Source organism: Gavialis gangeticus, unplaced genomic scaffold (assembly GCF_001723915.1).
Source record: "Gavialis gangeticus isolate Ggan-Ray unplaced genomic scaffold, GavGan_comp1, whole genome shotgun sequence".
NCBI classification, from domain to species: Eukaryota; Metazoa; Chordata; order Crocodylia; family Gavialidae; genus Gavialis; species Gavialis gangeticus.
Genome location: NW_017729029.1, coordinates 15,026,069 through 15,040,600, shown reverse-complemented (window position 1 = coordinate 15,040,600; position 14,532 = coordinate 15,026,069). Strand labels below are relative to the sequence as shown.

The window sequence follows — 14,532 nt, the reverse complement described above, 5'->3', positions numbered from 1 at the left end:
GTCAACCACAGTCTCCATCACCGTGACCTCCTTCAAAACAGCGCTCAGTTTGCAAGAGTAGAAGCCATTGGGGTGCAGCGCCATTGAGATGTCTGCCCCCAGGGAAGGCATTCACACTAGCCGCTGAAACCACTTGGTAGCCCACTGGGCACCATTACGAGTAGGGGAACGCACCAGCGGGCAGCGTGGCAGCATAGGGATCGTTGTTGGACAGGTGGAGAGGCCAGGGCTACATGCTGAGAGTGGTATGTGTTTGTTTGGCCCCATTGATAGTCCCCGGTGAAATGCTGAGCCATGTCTCTCCTCACACCTGACTCATTTATTTTCCTAATATTACTCCTGTGTCTCTCCGACCCTATAAAAAAAACCCATTAAAATTATGTTTCTGCCGAGGAATCCCACAAAACGCTTCCAGGCCACCAGCACTTGGCTTAGCTGGAGTCTCTGCTTTACCCCAGACGGCCGGGACAAAATGGTTTCCTCAGCGAGGACCTGGCTCCTGCCTGAGGGAAGAGTCGGTAGCATCCCTGGCGGCGTTGCTCTGAAGAGAGCAGCAGGTCTCCAGAGCTGCCCGCATGGCATTAAGCACTGACTAGCCATGGCTTTCCCCATCAAATAAAAAGAAAAGCTCCTTCAAAAGAGTTGCGTGCAGCATGAAGGGGGCCACCTCTGAGGCCTCTGCAAAGTCCTGGGTCCCTCACACGTGGCGGGGCTGTGGTGAGTTTCCCTCAGGCATGGCTGCCATGTTGAATTATATGGTGGATGAAGGCTTCACTGAGCCCACGGGGTGGGGTAGCCATCATCTGGTCGCCCTGAAGTTTCCCCCTTCTCTTCCTTCCCCCGTTCGGCTTTTGCCCCCATATCCCTAGTGTGCTGCTGGTGGGGATGGCCTCGTCCTCTCCTCTCCCACTCTCCTCATGGGGCTCCCAGCTGAGGGGAGCGGTGCTGCCTGTGGGACCAGTGTCATCCATCTTGTCCCTCTGTGGCGCAGGGGCGCCCACCCAACCAGACGGACACAGAAAAGTGATATTTTATGTAAAGCAGAGAAAATATTCTCAAATAAATGTGGAGTGGGAGCGAAATGTGGGGCGGGAGCAAGCATGTATGTTTGTGGGGGAAGAGGGAGGGCTCCTTCTGATCTTTTAAGCTTTCCTCATGCCCCAAATTTATATGAGAGGGTCGACATCCAGCCTTAAATCCACAGGCAAAATCCTCCTATCCTTGCCCCTCTACCCCATACTGCTTCTGGGAAGGCATCGGCATTCCCTGCCCCCTCCTCCCTCACAGCCACCTCAGGGTGAGGCCCTGTCCTGCCATCTTTCCCCTCATGCCTACTGTTTGCAGCCCCTCAGTCCCCCTCAACACTCCCCATTGCTCTGTGTCTCTCCCCCGGCTTCAGCCGCCTGGAAGTCTGCCTCATGTCTCCCTCATCCTCCACATGCCCTTTCTCATGGGGCCTCCACGTTTCCTCACAGTCCCTGTGACCCACTCCGCCTGGGTCCTGAGCCTGCCGGCCGCTTGGGCTACGAACGTGCAACACTCCAGTATATCTGCCCAGGAGCCGGGTTAAAAAAAGCCCTACCAAATTACCCCAAAAACCCCCACCAGATTTGGTAGCACCCCTTGGGATTTGTGCTGCTGGAAAAAGGAACCGGGCCAAATACTCAAAGGGACCATGAGGTGATGAGCACAGACGCATGCATTTTAATTTGGTTTGGATTTGGATTTGGTTTAGTTTTGATTTCAGGTTTAAATGCATACATGATTCACAATATAGTGAAGCAGGTTACTCTGTTTTTTATCAATCTATTCATTTAGTCAGGAAATTCATATTTAAAATGGTGTTGTATCAGTACAAACAATAAATGCATTGCTCTAATATAATACATTAATGGATGTGTAGTATGAGATGAAGGAAGACTCGGATGCGCAAAAATATGCTATGCCCTTGATCCTATTTAGGTGCCTAAATCTCATTGATTTGAACCTTGATGGATCTTGTTATTAAGTTATTAAAAGGGCCCAAATATTGAATTGTTCCCTTACAACATCAAGCAAGAGACATTGTGGAATAAGCCTGATGTTGTAGGCGGTTTTGGCACCCAGTTAAACCACAGAACGACGTCTCTGCGGCTGACAACAAATCCAAGCTAGCCAAAGGAAAAATAATTGTAGTAGGAAAAGAAAATTTTGTACAAAAAAAAAGGAGGGGAAAAGGCTACATAGCTGCACAAGTTAGATATTATGCGTATATGTACAGTTACAGAGGACAGGACAAATCCTCCTCATATTTCAAGAGCATTTTGTAGATAGGAAACTGTATTTAGTAATCCATCATATGTTATAGGATATTGCAGCAACAAGCAGCAGAATAGGGTCTGTGATAGATCCCAACATCAGAGTGACAAACTCAGACCTCATATTTGAAAAGAAAAGCATACAGCCAGTGTTAAAACTGTATAAAATGACATTTTATTTGTTAAATTATAAAGGGCATGTTATTTGTAGCACTACAGTGTACAGATTTCTAGACTGACTGTTGTAGCTAGGCTGCAAAATACCTCCATGTTGCACTGTGGTGTGTAAGCAACACAGCACATCCTCCTTAACACTTCAGATTTAAACAGTCAATCATGTGCAATGAGTATTATTGCAGAAGTACAACCACGTTTAGTCTTTTCACACCTTTTCATAGTTTTCATAGTTTTCAATGCAATTTTTTCATAGTTTTCAATGCAACTTTTAGTTATTCCCTCCCTTTTGTTCATCAATATAATACAGTTTTAGTTAAATAAATAATTTTTTATACAATGCATCAAACAGGAACATATCTCTGACTCCATTCTCTAATAAAGTTATGCATTTCAGATAACAGCCAACAAACTACACATTAAATTACTGTAAGATTAGACGGGCAAAGTCTGAGCACAGCTCCCCTTGATTTCAGTGGTGAAGAATCAGGTCTTATATTTTCAGGACGGTGGTATTTATACAATCCATGTTTAAAAGCTACTGCTTTCCACCCCAGAGGAGACACTTTGGAATTGGACCAGCAACCCAAGTATAATACAGAAATTAATCCCATGTAGTCTTTACTCAGTGAAAGCTCTCATGCCCTGTCCTACAACCCTTGCTTGAACAAGCCTACAGACTTCCCCAAAACTACTTCTGTGACTATGTACTACTCAAGCAAATACCCCAGAAAATCTCTCAAACAATTGGGATCTCTGGATAAAGGTGCTATGTAAATGTCCTTATACCCTGGAGTTCCCTGAGTCAAGCCCATGGGACTAAGGGTCCAGAGTAGAAAATTTCAGTGAGGACTTTCCTATATATTTTCCACATCCAAAACGCTGTGGGGCCTGGTTACAGAGTCCCTCTCTCTGCACACCTGTTTTATAGCTTTAGTGATGCTATTCTACCATTCTCCCTGGCTGTGGTAGCCCCAGGACACTGAGTGCATGCTCCACATAACAAAGGAGACAACTTGGATTTTTTCATAGGACTGGAAAAGGCATAAATGTGCCTGATTCCTGTCCCCTGCCTTTTCACCCTTCTTTCTAGCATGGAACCAGGAGTCATGGAGGAGGGTCCTTCATGGGGCATGGAGAAGGATAAAAGTAGGAGACATCCTTTTCTGCACAGGAGTAGCGGGAGGACAGTCTAGGCTAGTGGGTGAGGTTCACTGGGCAGATGGCCGCATAGGTCTCAAGAAATCCGTGTCCTGAGAGGTCTGTGCTACCCCTCCACTACAGCCTGAATTTCACCCACCATGAGCATGCCTGAGCAAATGCCATGTTATGTTCAAAGGTACGAGAGACTCGGCTGATTGCGTATTATACACGCCTATGGGTGGAAAAAAGGAATACTTCAGATGAAACCCAGCTTATATGGCAAACATGCATCATCATCAGCTACCACATAAGGAACGCATTTTGCTGATTGTGTGCTTTACACAGAAGATGTTCCTAAGCCTCTTAAGGTTTTTCCACTCTCATTTTATATGCAGATGGAGACAAAAATACATCTTGATAAGAGTCCCTTGAGACGTGTAACATTATTTGGGAAGAAACACCAGTATTACTGTCCACTAAGTAAGCTTATTTGACATTAATTGAGACATCCACCGTCAGACAAATAGCAACACACATGGTGTTGAAAGCTTAAATACATATGATACAGACACGTACAGAACAAAGTGCACAGAATAACAGCTCCAAACTTTATTCCATTTCTCTTCTAAGGGCTTGTTCTGTCCCGTTAATAAATAATAAAATATACAACTCTAGAAATGAGAAAACTAAAGATGCAGGGGAATATAAATATTGGAAACCAGGAGAAGCCACTTTGTTCAACAAAGTCAGGTTAGGGCTTCCTGTGCAGTGACAACTGCAGATCTGTTCTTCACGGTAGATCTCCTTTCAGTTAAGATTAAACATACCAAAGTATGTGCTTCCATGATTGTAGTTCACAAGAGTTGAATCTGTCACATTAACGAATACCACGTCACCTTGCCGGAGTTCAAATACTCCTCCCACGTGAGTGGACTGGAGGCCACAGTACAAGTCTGATGAGCTGTGTGTATTTAGTCCATTTAACAAGAGCCGATCTGATTCCAAAGGCAGGTGCAAATAAATATACACAGTAAATGGTGCCTGAGGTGTTGGCTTGGTGCAGAAGCTGACTTGGGCATAGATGTAATAAACCCCTGCTTTCTCCACCTTCAGTTTCCCTTCTTTGTAGGATATCAGGTTGTTCGTAGGGGCATACCCAGTTGTCTTCCACTCTAAAACTGCAAAGGGAAAAATATCACCATTGAGCCTGGCAAGTCAGGAATCACATTAAGAGGAAAAACACTAGTTGGAAGTTTAACCTCAATGGGATTATTCCCACCCTGTGCCCCTCTCATCCATTTAGATTGTCATCTTATTGAAGCAGAGGTTGTCTGCAGCCCCTCAGTCTCCACTCTACAGGGAAAGGGAAGAAAGGGCTTTTTTGTGGTGTTTCTAATCCTGGACTGCTCCCTCTAATTGACCTGGTGGCACTGTATTTCACCACCATCACACATGCTATAATATGTTTCCTTGCAAATAGTAAATACAAAAAATCAGGTTAGCATAAGTAGGCATGGGTTCTTTGAAGCCCACACAGTCCAAGGTGCATTGCAGATACTGAAACACAACTCTCACTGCCTTGTACAGGAGCTGCATACTGGTCTGACTCAGGGCCATCAGGACCTCTCTGAAATGAATGATGATTTCATATTAAAAATGTGGGTTCTTCAGCCCGGTACTTTTATCTGTTGCTGGCACGTGAGCGGTGCTCACTATTGTGCTCCTTCTGCACTTGTGCTCCTCCAGTCGCCAAAGGAGGTGAGAATGAAGTGAGGATGTATAAAAAAAATGTGGCTGGAAGTTTCAATCTATATTTGCAGCAAGTGCCTCAGAGCTTGACGACACACAAAACATAAATGGTCTTGTGGCAAAACACAAACCTCCACTACCAATCTCTGCTGTGTGCCAGGCTGGTTGTTTTGTGTGTGCTAGATGTCAAACAGCAGGTGCTGAAGCTAGATGGGCAAGGCAGAGCATTAAATATTTAAGGGAATGAACTCTGGGCTCTGATAGTAATACACAATTACCTAACCCTACCCTCGCTGAAATCCTATTCATTTCGTTGGTAGCTGGCTGGAGACATCATCACTTCCTAAGAAGATCCACTAGTGAAGGAATAAAGCATACCACCTATGTATTTCTAGGACAGTGGATGATTTTCTTTTCTCCCCCACTGTCCAGGATACCATTTAATTTGCATGAGTTTTCACTTTGTGTTCCAATCTCAACCAGATATCTCACTAAGGAGCACATTCATGCAGTGACTTCCTTACTTCTGCGATTTTATCTAAGTTTTCCACATGTGCTGCTGAGCTCTGAGGTAAGATGAAACCTGAGTAAGTTGAAGCATCACAGATGGAAAGAGCAATGCTATTTACTGGTATTTGCTCTAGAGTCAATTAAAATAGGCCCAAGTGGGGAGATCTTTACAAGATTGAGGGTATCATCTTCAAGCTCTTACTCATTTGAGTAATTCCTTTTTTTTTCTATTTGCAGGGTGTCACCTTAGCCAGGTACACACTAGGAAATTAACTTATTGCTGGTGTGAAAGCAGCTAAAATGGCAATGAAAATGGTCCCAGCTGAGTTGTTTCGAAAGACAGCTGAGCCCTGCTCCAGGTAATCATGATTTATATGGTGATCTATGGATCTAGTGATGACAAAAAGTCACCCGCCAACACAACTTGGTCTAATCAATACTGTAACTGTTGCTATCACTACTGGGAAATTTTAGGAGACAAGGCAAGCATAAAGATCTCTCTTGAAACCATTCAGGGTCTGCAAGAGCTGACCTGTGACTAAGGGTTTGCAGAATATTAATATTTTTCTCTTGCACTTCAGCACGAGCTCCTTTGAAGTCTACATATGATGATTCATATTACCCATCCCCCCTTTACTTAGGCAGTTTTGAACCTTTTCTCCCACAGCTGAGAGAGGCAATTCTACAATAATGCCACTCTGCCCATGGCAGGTTTTCTTCTAAAAAGGGAAACAAAAGTAGCTTTAAGAAAATTACACCCACAGCTCTCTCTCACACACTCCTCTACAGCCAGTCCATCCTGCATCCCTTTAAAGTATGAACTGCAACAGGACCCCTGAGCATTATAGGATTGCAAGATCCAATTTATCTTCCTTTGACTTTAGCTGGGAGATGAAAGATTGGTTCCATTAGGGGAAAAAACTAAACCATTTTCATTTCACTAAAAATATGCCTTAAAAATCAGGCACTGTTTTTTATTTCTAGGAAATGTATACTTAAGAATAGAACAACACTAGCCTCAAGAAAAGAAAAAATGTCTGTTGTCAGGTTTGGTTTTTGGTGTTACTAAACTCCATGATGGCATTATTTATATAATACATGGCTCCATTTGTGAATGTGATCTGGGAAGGAAGCTTCCTTACCTGGTACTGATTTGTTGCCCTTCTTAATTCCTGCCAGGTGAGCTGCAACTGGGTGCCTCCTGACATCTGCAACTAAACAAAACCAGTGATTAATTGATGTTTTAATTCTTGTTCTCTACCTGAGACCACACTAAATGCTGTATTGCCCTATAATTATGTTAACAGATGCAAGGGCCAGAATTGATTAAAGATATCTTATCCCTGACATTGCCTTGATCTATCCAACACAATCCCAGTCTCCCATGCTGCAGTAAGCAGATCCCTGCAGGACCAGAGCTAATCTGATGGAGCAGCATGCATTTCAATGCAAACTCATGCTCTGACAGGCACAGAAAGATGGGTGTTTTTTTACAGAGAATGTCCTGCCGCAGGCGTCTGAAGGATGTCTTCTAGACATCGGCAGTGGAGAAGTCTCAGCAAATTTCAAACGCAAGGTGGGCCATAAGTTCTTAAATAACAATGTTCCTGACTTCAGAGGGCCATGAAGATTAAGGCTGAGGAAGATATGTTGCCGGATAGATCCCAGGTGGATGGCAGCAGAGGAATTGAAACTGATCCCACTCAAAGGTGGGGTGCTGTCTTCTGCTGTGGCTGGGCTGGAATATGTTCATTCCCAAGATGAGGGTGGCTGGGTATGTCTTCACTGCAGAGTTAGCCTGGGTTTTTTCTTTGATATTAGTCCGAGCTGCATTCCCCACTACACACAAAACCCCTTCTCTCCTGAGTTTTGGGTGCTTTCATTCAAAGCTAGTTAACTCTGCTTAGGACATGGTTTAGAGGTTCCACTTTCCCTGAGGGTCAAATCCCACCCCTTTGCAGTGAGGGCATAAATTAAATCTACTCATTTGTGGATAATCCCACACTACTCCTCTCTTGTGTGACCAGAAGGACGGACATATTCTCCCACATTTCACTAGGCGAGGATCACAGCCCAGCTCAGTTTACTGCAATGCAAAGAACTGTGAGACTCGCTGCCAGACGTTTTAGTGTCACAGGCAGGGGTAGCACCAGTGGAGAAACTAACTCGGATATGCCTTTACATGTGGCTGCTTACACCTGTGCTGACTTAACCTGTCTGCTCAGACCTAGATGCCAGTCACTCAGGCAAACACTATAGTGTTCATTACTGGCTTATATGATAGCAGACCTAGCAATTCCCTACTTGGCAGCTTTCTGTACAAGCTCTTTTATTCCTCTGATATTTTATCCTTCTCCAGACTATTGTCAGATATTCTTCTGCCTCCTGTCATCATGCTACAATAGCTCTGAAAAACCTAGGCAATAAGCAAAGCAAAACCTCTAACCTTGTTTCAAATGATACATGAAAGCTAACAGTTGACAAAGACATTAAGATGTGGATTCTGGACCCTTTAAAATACCATTAGAAACTAAAGGCTGATCAATGTGCTTTTTGCCAAGGACTTCAATAGGTCAGGCCCTAAATGCAGCATATCTCATTATCTAGTTCCCTGTGCAACCCCCTTGGTTTGCAATGATGCAAAGAAAAGTATGTCTCTAGACTGATTTAATTCCCCAGTAGCAAAAAGTTTGCCCCAAACATATAGAACATACCTTTCAGCTTTTCATATGTTTCAGTGTCTTTTTTGGTGTTGTCCTCCTAAAACAAGGATAGTAGAAAAGAAGTTATTCAGAGATTCACTGATTGAAAAGCCAATGCTGAAGTAACGTTCTGTACCTCACACATGTCATCGTATACTGCCTGTATCATAATCACAGGTATCATAATGCCAGCCTTAGAGTTACTATGTAAGGAAAGTCATAATACACGGAGATGCAGTGCAATGCCTATGATTCCAATACAGATCCATTGAAAGTGACTGACATTATAAAAGCTTATTATAGCTTTACAAGTTCTAAATAAAAGGATTTGATAAACAATTTTACTGCACATAATCCTCTCTGATCATTCTGGTACCTACATACACATTCAGTGTTTCTGTAGTACAGGTAGAAGTTAAATATTTGAGAGAGAAGAAAGAAAATGAGTGGGTTCCCATTTTCATATCTCGTATGCTGAAATCTTTTCTTTCCTGCAATGCAGGAACTCATCTTCATTACTTTGGTACAGCAGTTATTTAAGACCTAATTCTGCCTGCCCTCATTTCTTCCAGTGCAGACACACAGAACTCAGCAGGTATAAATGAAGGCACAATTTGGCCCTGAGCTCTTAGTTACAGGGCATGTATAACTACATAACTTGTGAAAATAGCTTTGATAATATCATACGCACAGCAGAGCTTTGACTTTCCATTTGTAGCTTGCAGTTTAAAGAGTCTTTGATGTCACGTTTTCCGTAATTAAGATACTCTGACCGAAAAAGTTTATTTGCAAACCAAAAAGAAATATATATATATGAAAAGAGTATTCAGGGCAATTAAAAAATGTGCATCATCAGACCAAAGCTTTTCTGGAAGGCCAGAGCACATTGTTGCTATGCCAGACTCCATCGTTTCTTACACACCTAGAGGGTATTAGGAACTTGTAGAGGCTGGCCAAGTTCAGTAACAATAGACCTCATCAGCTAGACTCTGATCCAAAGCTTTAAGAATGACTCCCACTGACTGATGGAGGTTAGGTCAGGTCCCCGGGGGTGCATACCACAAGGATTTTCACTTAAGGCAGACAAGAATATCAAAACACTAGATATCTTGAGCACAGTAAACATGGTGATAAATAATTCCAAGGGACACATAGATTGAGGGCTCCTTCTCCCAGGTTTGACACCAGTTTAAGTTTGGCTGTCTTCAGTCACAGAGAATTCTGAGAGGGAACTCACTGACGAACTTGAGTTCATGATCTTTGCATAAGAGCTCATGTAAGTCCCTTTTTTTTAAAAACCCAACAAACTACTATCTGATGAAGCACATCCTTGCAGCCATTATGAACCATTTGGTGCCACAAGATAGCTCAAACCTGTCCATGGAATGCTGATTAAAAGTAATGGTGCTACACTTTCTGATGCAAGCCTAGGACTGTGTGAAACCAAGAGCCTGTGTCAGATTATATTTTCTTATGCAACTTCTGCTCTGTTTCCTTGCAACTGGAGGAGCTGCTGCCTTCTGTCCCTCCTGTATTTGCAGAGCACATTGTCTTTTCAAGCTGTCAAGAGATGCTACACCTCTGCCCTCACTATGACCACAGCATCCAGGCCTGACTCTACCCTGCCTTACAACCCACATACTCTTTGACATTTGTGCAAAGTGGGTGTAAAAATCCTATCTAATATCAAACCAGTTAGCATTTGACACCCACTGTGTAGAGGTGTCAGATTTTGCAAGGTGGCATACATCAGAGAATCAGCCCTTCAGGGTTACTGAATTAGTCACAGGGCCAGATCCTGCCATCAGTCCACACAGGGAGCTTGCTCTCCAGATTGGTGTACAAACTGGCAGTCAGCTTCATTTCTCTCTATTGCTCTCCCCAGAAGCCAATGGAAGTTGTCATCAAAGCTCTGTGTACTCTTTGAAGAGCTCAGGCCTTGTTTGTCAAACAATAAGATTTTTGTTATATGATATAACTTGTTTTAATCTTTGAAAAGAGAAAATGCTGTGAAAATGGGTTCATAGTGACCTAGAATCTTACCATCTATGCTTTTTAGGATGATGCATTAAAGATATCGTAATAGATAACTTGTCTTGCTGCATGATGATAATTATGATTTGTTGGGTGTTTTGGCTTCCTGTGCATGATATTTAATATCAGAGACACGGAGTCCAGCCTTCTGGAGCTTCAGTTCTAAAGAGAAAGTGCCTGAGCTCAGAGGCTGAGCAGCACCAGCTCCCGCTGTGCTGAATGCACTGCGCAATCACACGCTGCTGTGGCAACTGCTGCTTTTGCACCCCCTCACAAAAGCAGCCCCCAAGGCTGCTGTCGTGATTGCTTCCCCTCAGTTATGCTACTTCCTGAGCTCCAGTGCAAACAAGGATTTCCTTATACCTTTGTTTCCACTGTGTGATTGGTAGCGTTTGTGCTGGCGGGATCAGGCTTCCAGATTCTAGTGACAGTTGCAAAAGAGCAATTCCATTGACTTCAGAGGAGTTAGTCTATATTTAACTTCCCTTTAACTAAGACTGAAATCTGGCCTAGGATGTAAAAGCACACCAAAGTTGTTTTTTAAATAAAGCTTGTAAGACTGTGTACGGGTGTGTGCACCTGTGTAGACTCAGCCTCTTACCTTCATTAGGAGAAGCTTCAACCTGTCTGTAATCTTCTTACAGTCCAGTAATGAAGATTCCACACCTTTTGGTTTCTGACATTCGTGTAATCTTCTCAGGAATAAGAAATCTTCATTTAAGCTCATGCCGTCTTTCAGCTGCAAGCGAGATGACAGAAAGGGTAAAAGTTATGCTAGTGGGAGAGTGGCCAGGTGACAAAGGAAAACAGGCAAACCTAATTCTGAAATGATAACTCACAAATGGGTAAGCCCCCCATCCCACATCTCTCGATGACCTGACATCCAGACCCAGACAAAATTCTCTTTCACTTCAATGGGAATTTTGCTAACATCACATCTGGGAAGCTAGACCTCACAACATATTTCTACCTGAACAGTGCAACAACAAGTGAAACCTACTGTCAAGTCTTTAGTATTAATTCACATTACATTCCACTCCTCCCCTCTTTGAAAAGGTAGGACATGCATCACCTTGACAACAGATATCGGCTCAGGAATCTGGACCAGTCATTAAGGGCTTGGTCTGTGGCCGGTACTCATGTAGATCTGTACCTGCTCTAATTAGTTTGTCCCAGTGAAATCAAAAATATGGTTCATAATCAGAACAGGGCAAATTCTTTTTAGTGGGGAGTTTATTTGCCAAAAAATATGGTTTTGAGGAGACCAAAATTAGTTGTGAACTGCAGTCAAATTCTGTAATAGATTCAGACAAAAAATGTGAAAAAAAATGGAAGTTCTACCATTTCATTGTAATGTTTAGAAACTAAACTTTAATGATTTTTCATTTTGAAACTTTTTTGTTCCAAAAAATCACCAAATTTAATTTTAAAAAATGGGGTTAAAACTGCTGAAATCCAAGCAGGTTCCCTAAGGTCTGCATCAGTAGAGAGTCTACAAGTCAGGCTGTTCACAATAAAATGGTAGAGTCAGATTTTTAAAAGCTTCCTACGACCTCTAATTATCATCTTCTTTAAAACCAAACCAGCTGATGCTGTTAATTTTGGGAAAGTGACATTTTCCATTGCTGCAGCAGTAACCAGTCATTCCATCCACTGGACAGACTTGACTCCTGCGCTCACTTTGAATTGTGTCTGCAGGTGTAATGGATATTTAGTGCCCTATAGATGGTGATGGCACATGGGGCAGCAGCTGCCGCTGGGCTGCCAACAGCGAGGCCAGAAGCATAATAGTTGCTCTTTTTGTGTCCCTCACCCCTCCAGTCAGCACCCAGGGATGGTGCCCTGGACACCCCCTTAGGTATACTACTGGTAGTGCCAAATGGGACCTGCTTGCGCAGAAAGGTGCAATAGGAGGAGATCAAGGATTCTGCTAACCAGTCCACTCTATGAACATTGTACCACTGTGATTCTCACAGACTAATTCACCGGTCACACTTAGGCAGACAAGGTTCTTTGGGCAAATGTGATATCTTCTAACACCAACTATTGGTCTAATAAAAGATATAATATAAAAGATATCACATTTATCCAAATAACCTTGTTTGCCTATATCCTTAGACAAACACGGCTGTCGCCAACACCCCATTCGCACTTACACTTTTGAAGCCCAGTTCCACACTTCATATACATGCAACCTGAATACTCCACATTCAGTGTTAACTCATTAACATTTCAGTTATAAATGTGAACCAATAATTATCATTTTTTTAAAATTTCACTAAGAAAAACATTCTTTTGGACTGTTTAAGTTGAATACATTTGATTCTATATATATTTTAATTGGCTCTCCTGTTATATCTCTTCATTGTTTTTTGAGTAAAACTTAGTTTTAAATAAGGTGGCATTAGATGGCTTATTCGCCACTGGAGCAACAACAACATTGAAAGCAACTTTTACCTTTTGAATTCTTTAATAAACATTCTCAGAAGCATAAGGTGAAACCATTTGGATTGCGTCTATTTAAAAATAAGTCTACTCTTTTTTTCTTAATGTACGAAGAAGATTTGTAAAGTAAAACTGACTCTAAATCTTTTACATAAAAATTCACTTTTGGCATCACTCTCTCTTTCTAAGTGTCACTATAAATCATAATACAACTGAGTCTAAAATACTATCACAAATTAAAAGGTATCCATTTACTCCCAAAGAGCATGGAATCATCATTCATGGTTTTCACACTGACTTGAATGCAATACTTTCTATCATCTCGGAATTTAACCTGATCAAATACACTTGTTTTGATATAATCTACACTTCGCTTTGCTGATCCAAAATTTTTTTATTAATTGCATGATTCATTAGCAAAATATATCTTCTGTACAAATATTTAAGTCTGTGAACTTTATATAATCTAAACATATATATTTTCTTCAGTAAGTGGAAGATTAAGACCCAAACAAGAAAATGTATGTGATACATGCCACTTCTATATAAGAAAATTCTTAACAGCTTTTGCATCATTATTCACCTTTGTTCAACAGTTTTTTCTGTGCTGAAAATAAATCATTTTAGTACTGGTCCAGTTAACACAGTCTTACTACTAATCTTACCTTGTCCAACTGCATGTGAAAATATAAGCAAAATAGTGCAGTCCCAATAGTCTGTGCTACAATAAATACACTAAGAAAGCATATAAAAATTTTCATGGTGATTGATGAGCCGGTACTCGTAGGTCTAGGTGTCGTTGGGGTATAAGGTTCATTCATTCTGTATTCACGTTTCTGAGGCTTCCTCTTCAAAAGTTGTAGTCATGAGCAGCATGAGAACTGTCCCCGGTAACATGCGACTCAAGATAGTTAAGGCATGCAAGATTGTCACAGCCCACACTTCCTGGAAAAAACCCTTCGTAGTGGGGAGGTTTGTTCACTACCATCTCCCACAACAAAAACGTTGCTTAAACTTTCTTCGGCTGCTCACTTCCAGGCTTTTTCCTATTGTTCTGTCAGAGTCAGTTGAATATTCTTATTCCATGTATTCATATTTGCCCCGAAACACTGAAGAGCATAACCCCCTTTTTTTTTCCTTTCGCGGACAAACATTTTACGGCTGATGACTTCAAAGAAACGCGGGAAACGAATCCATGAGTAAAGTGATTGAATTTCAGTGAAGGTGGAAAAAGGGTTGGAAACAGCCAAACACTAATTGTTTCAGAACAAGGGAAAAGAGCCTTTGTTAACTCATTGTTTTCCTCAGGGAGGAAGGATGGGTTTGTAGTTATGACAATAAACTAGAAATTAAGAGAGGCAAGTGCAGTTCTGCCAGGCCAGGCCTCTCTTGGCCTGCTGTCTGGTCCCATGTAAACCAGCACAGCCGGTTCCATGGTCAGGTTGTCAGCGACTAAACCGGCGCACCAACCTAGGCTA

The 14,532-nt window shown here is 42.2% G+C and overlaps 1 protein-coding gene across 1 annotated transcript; it reads right to left on the bottom strand.

Moving 5' to 3' along the window:
* Positions 1-2,496: 2,496 nt before the first annotated feature.
* Positions 2,497-13,924, bottom strand: CD40LG (CD40 ligand). Its single transcript, XM_019521328.1, has 5 exons — positions 13,720-13,924; positions 11,211-11,348; positions 8,588-8,633; positions 7,016-7,087; positions 2,497-4,792 (listed from the first exon to the last, which is right to left on the bottom strand). The coding sequence occupies exons 1-5, from the start codon at positions 13,873-13,875 to the stop codon at positions 4,422-4,424; spliced, it is 783 nt and encodes a 260-aa protein (XP_019376873.1). The 5' UTR covers positions 13,876-13,924; the 3' UTR covers positions 2,497-4,421.
* Positions 13,925-14,532: the final 608 nt, after the last annotated feature.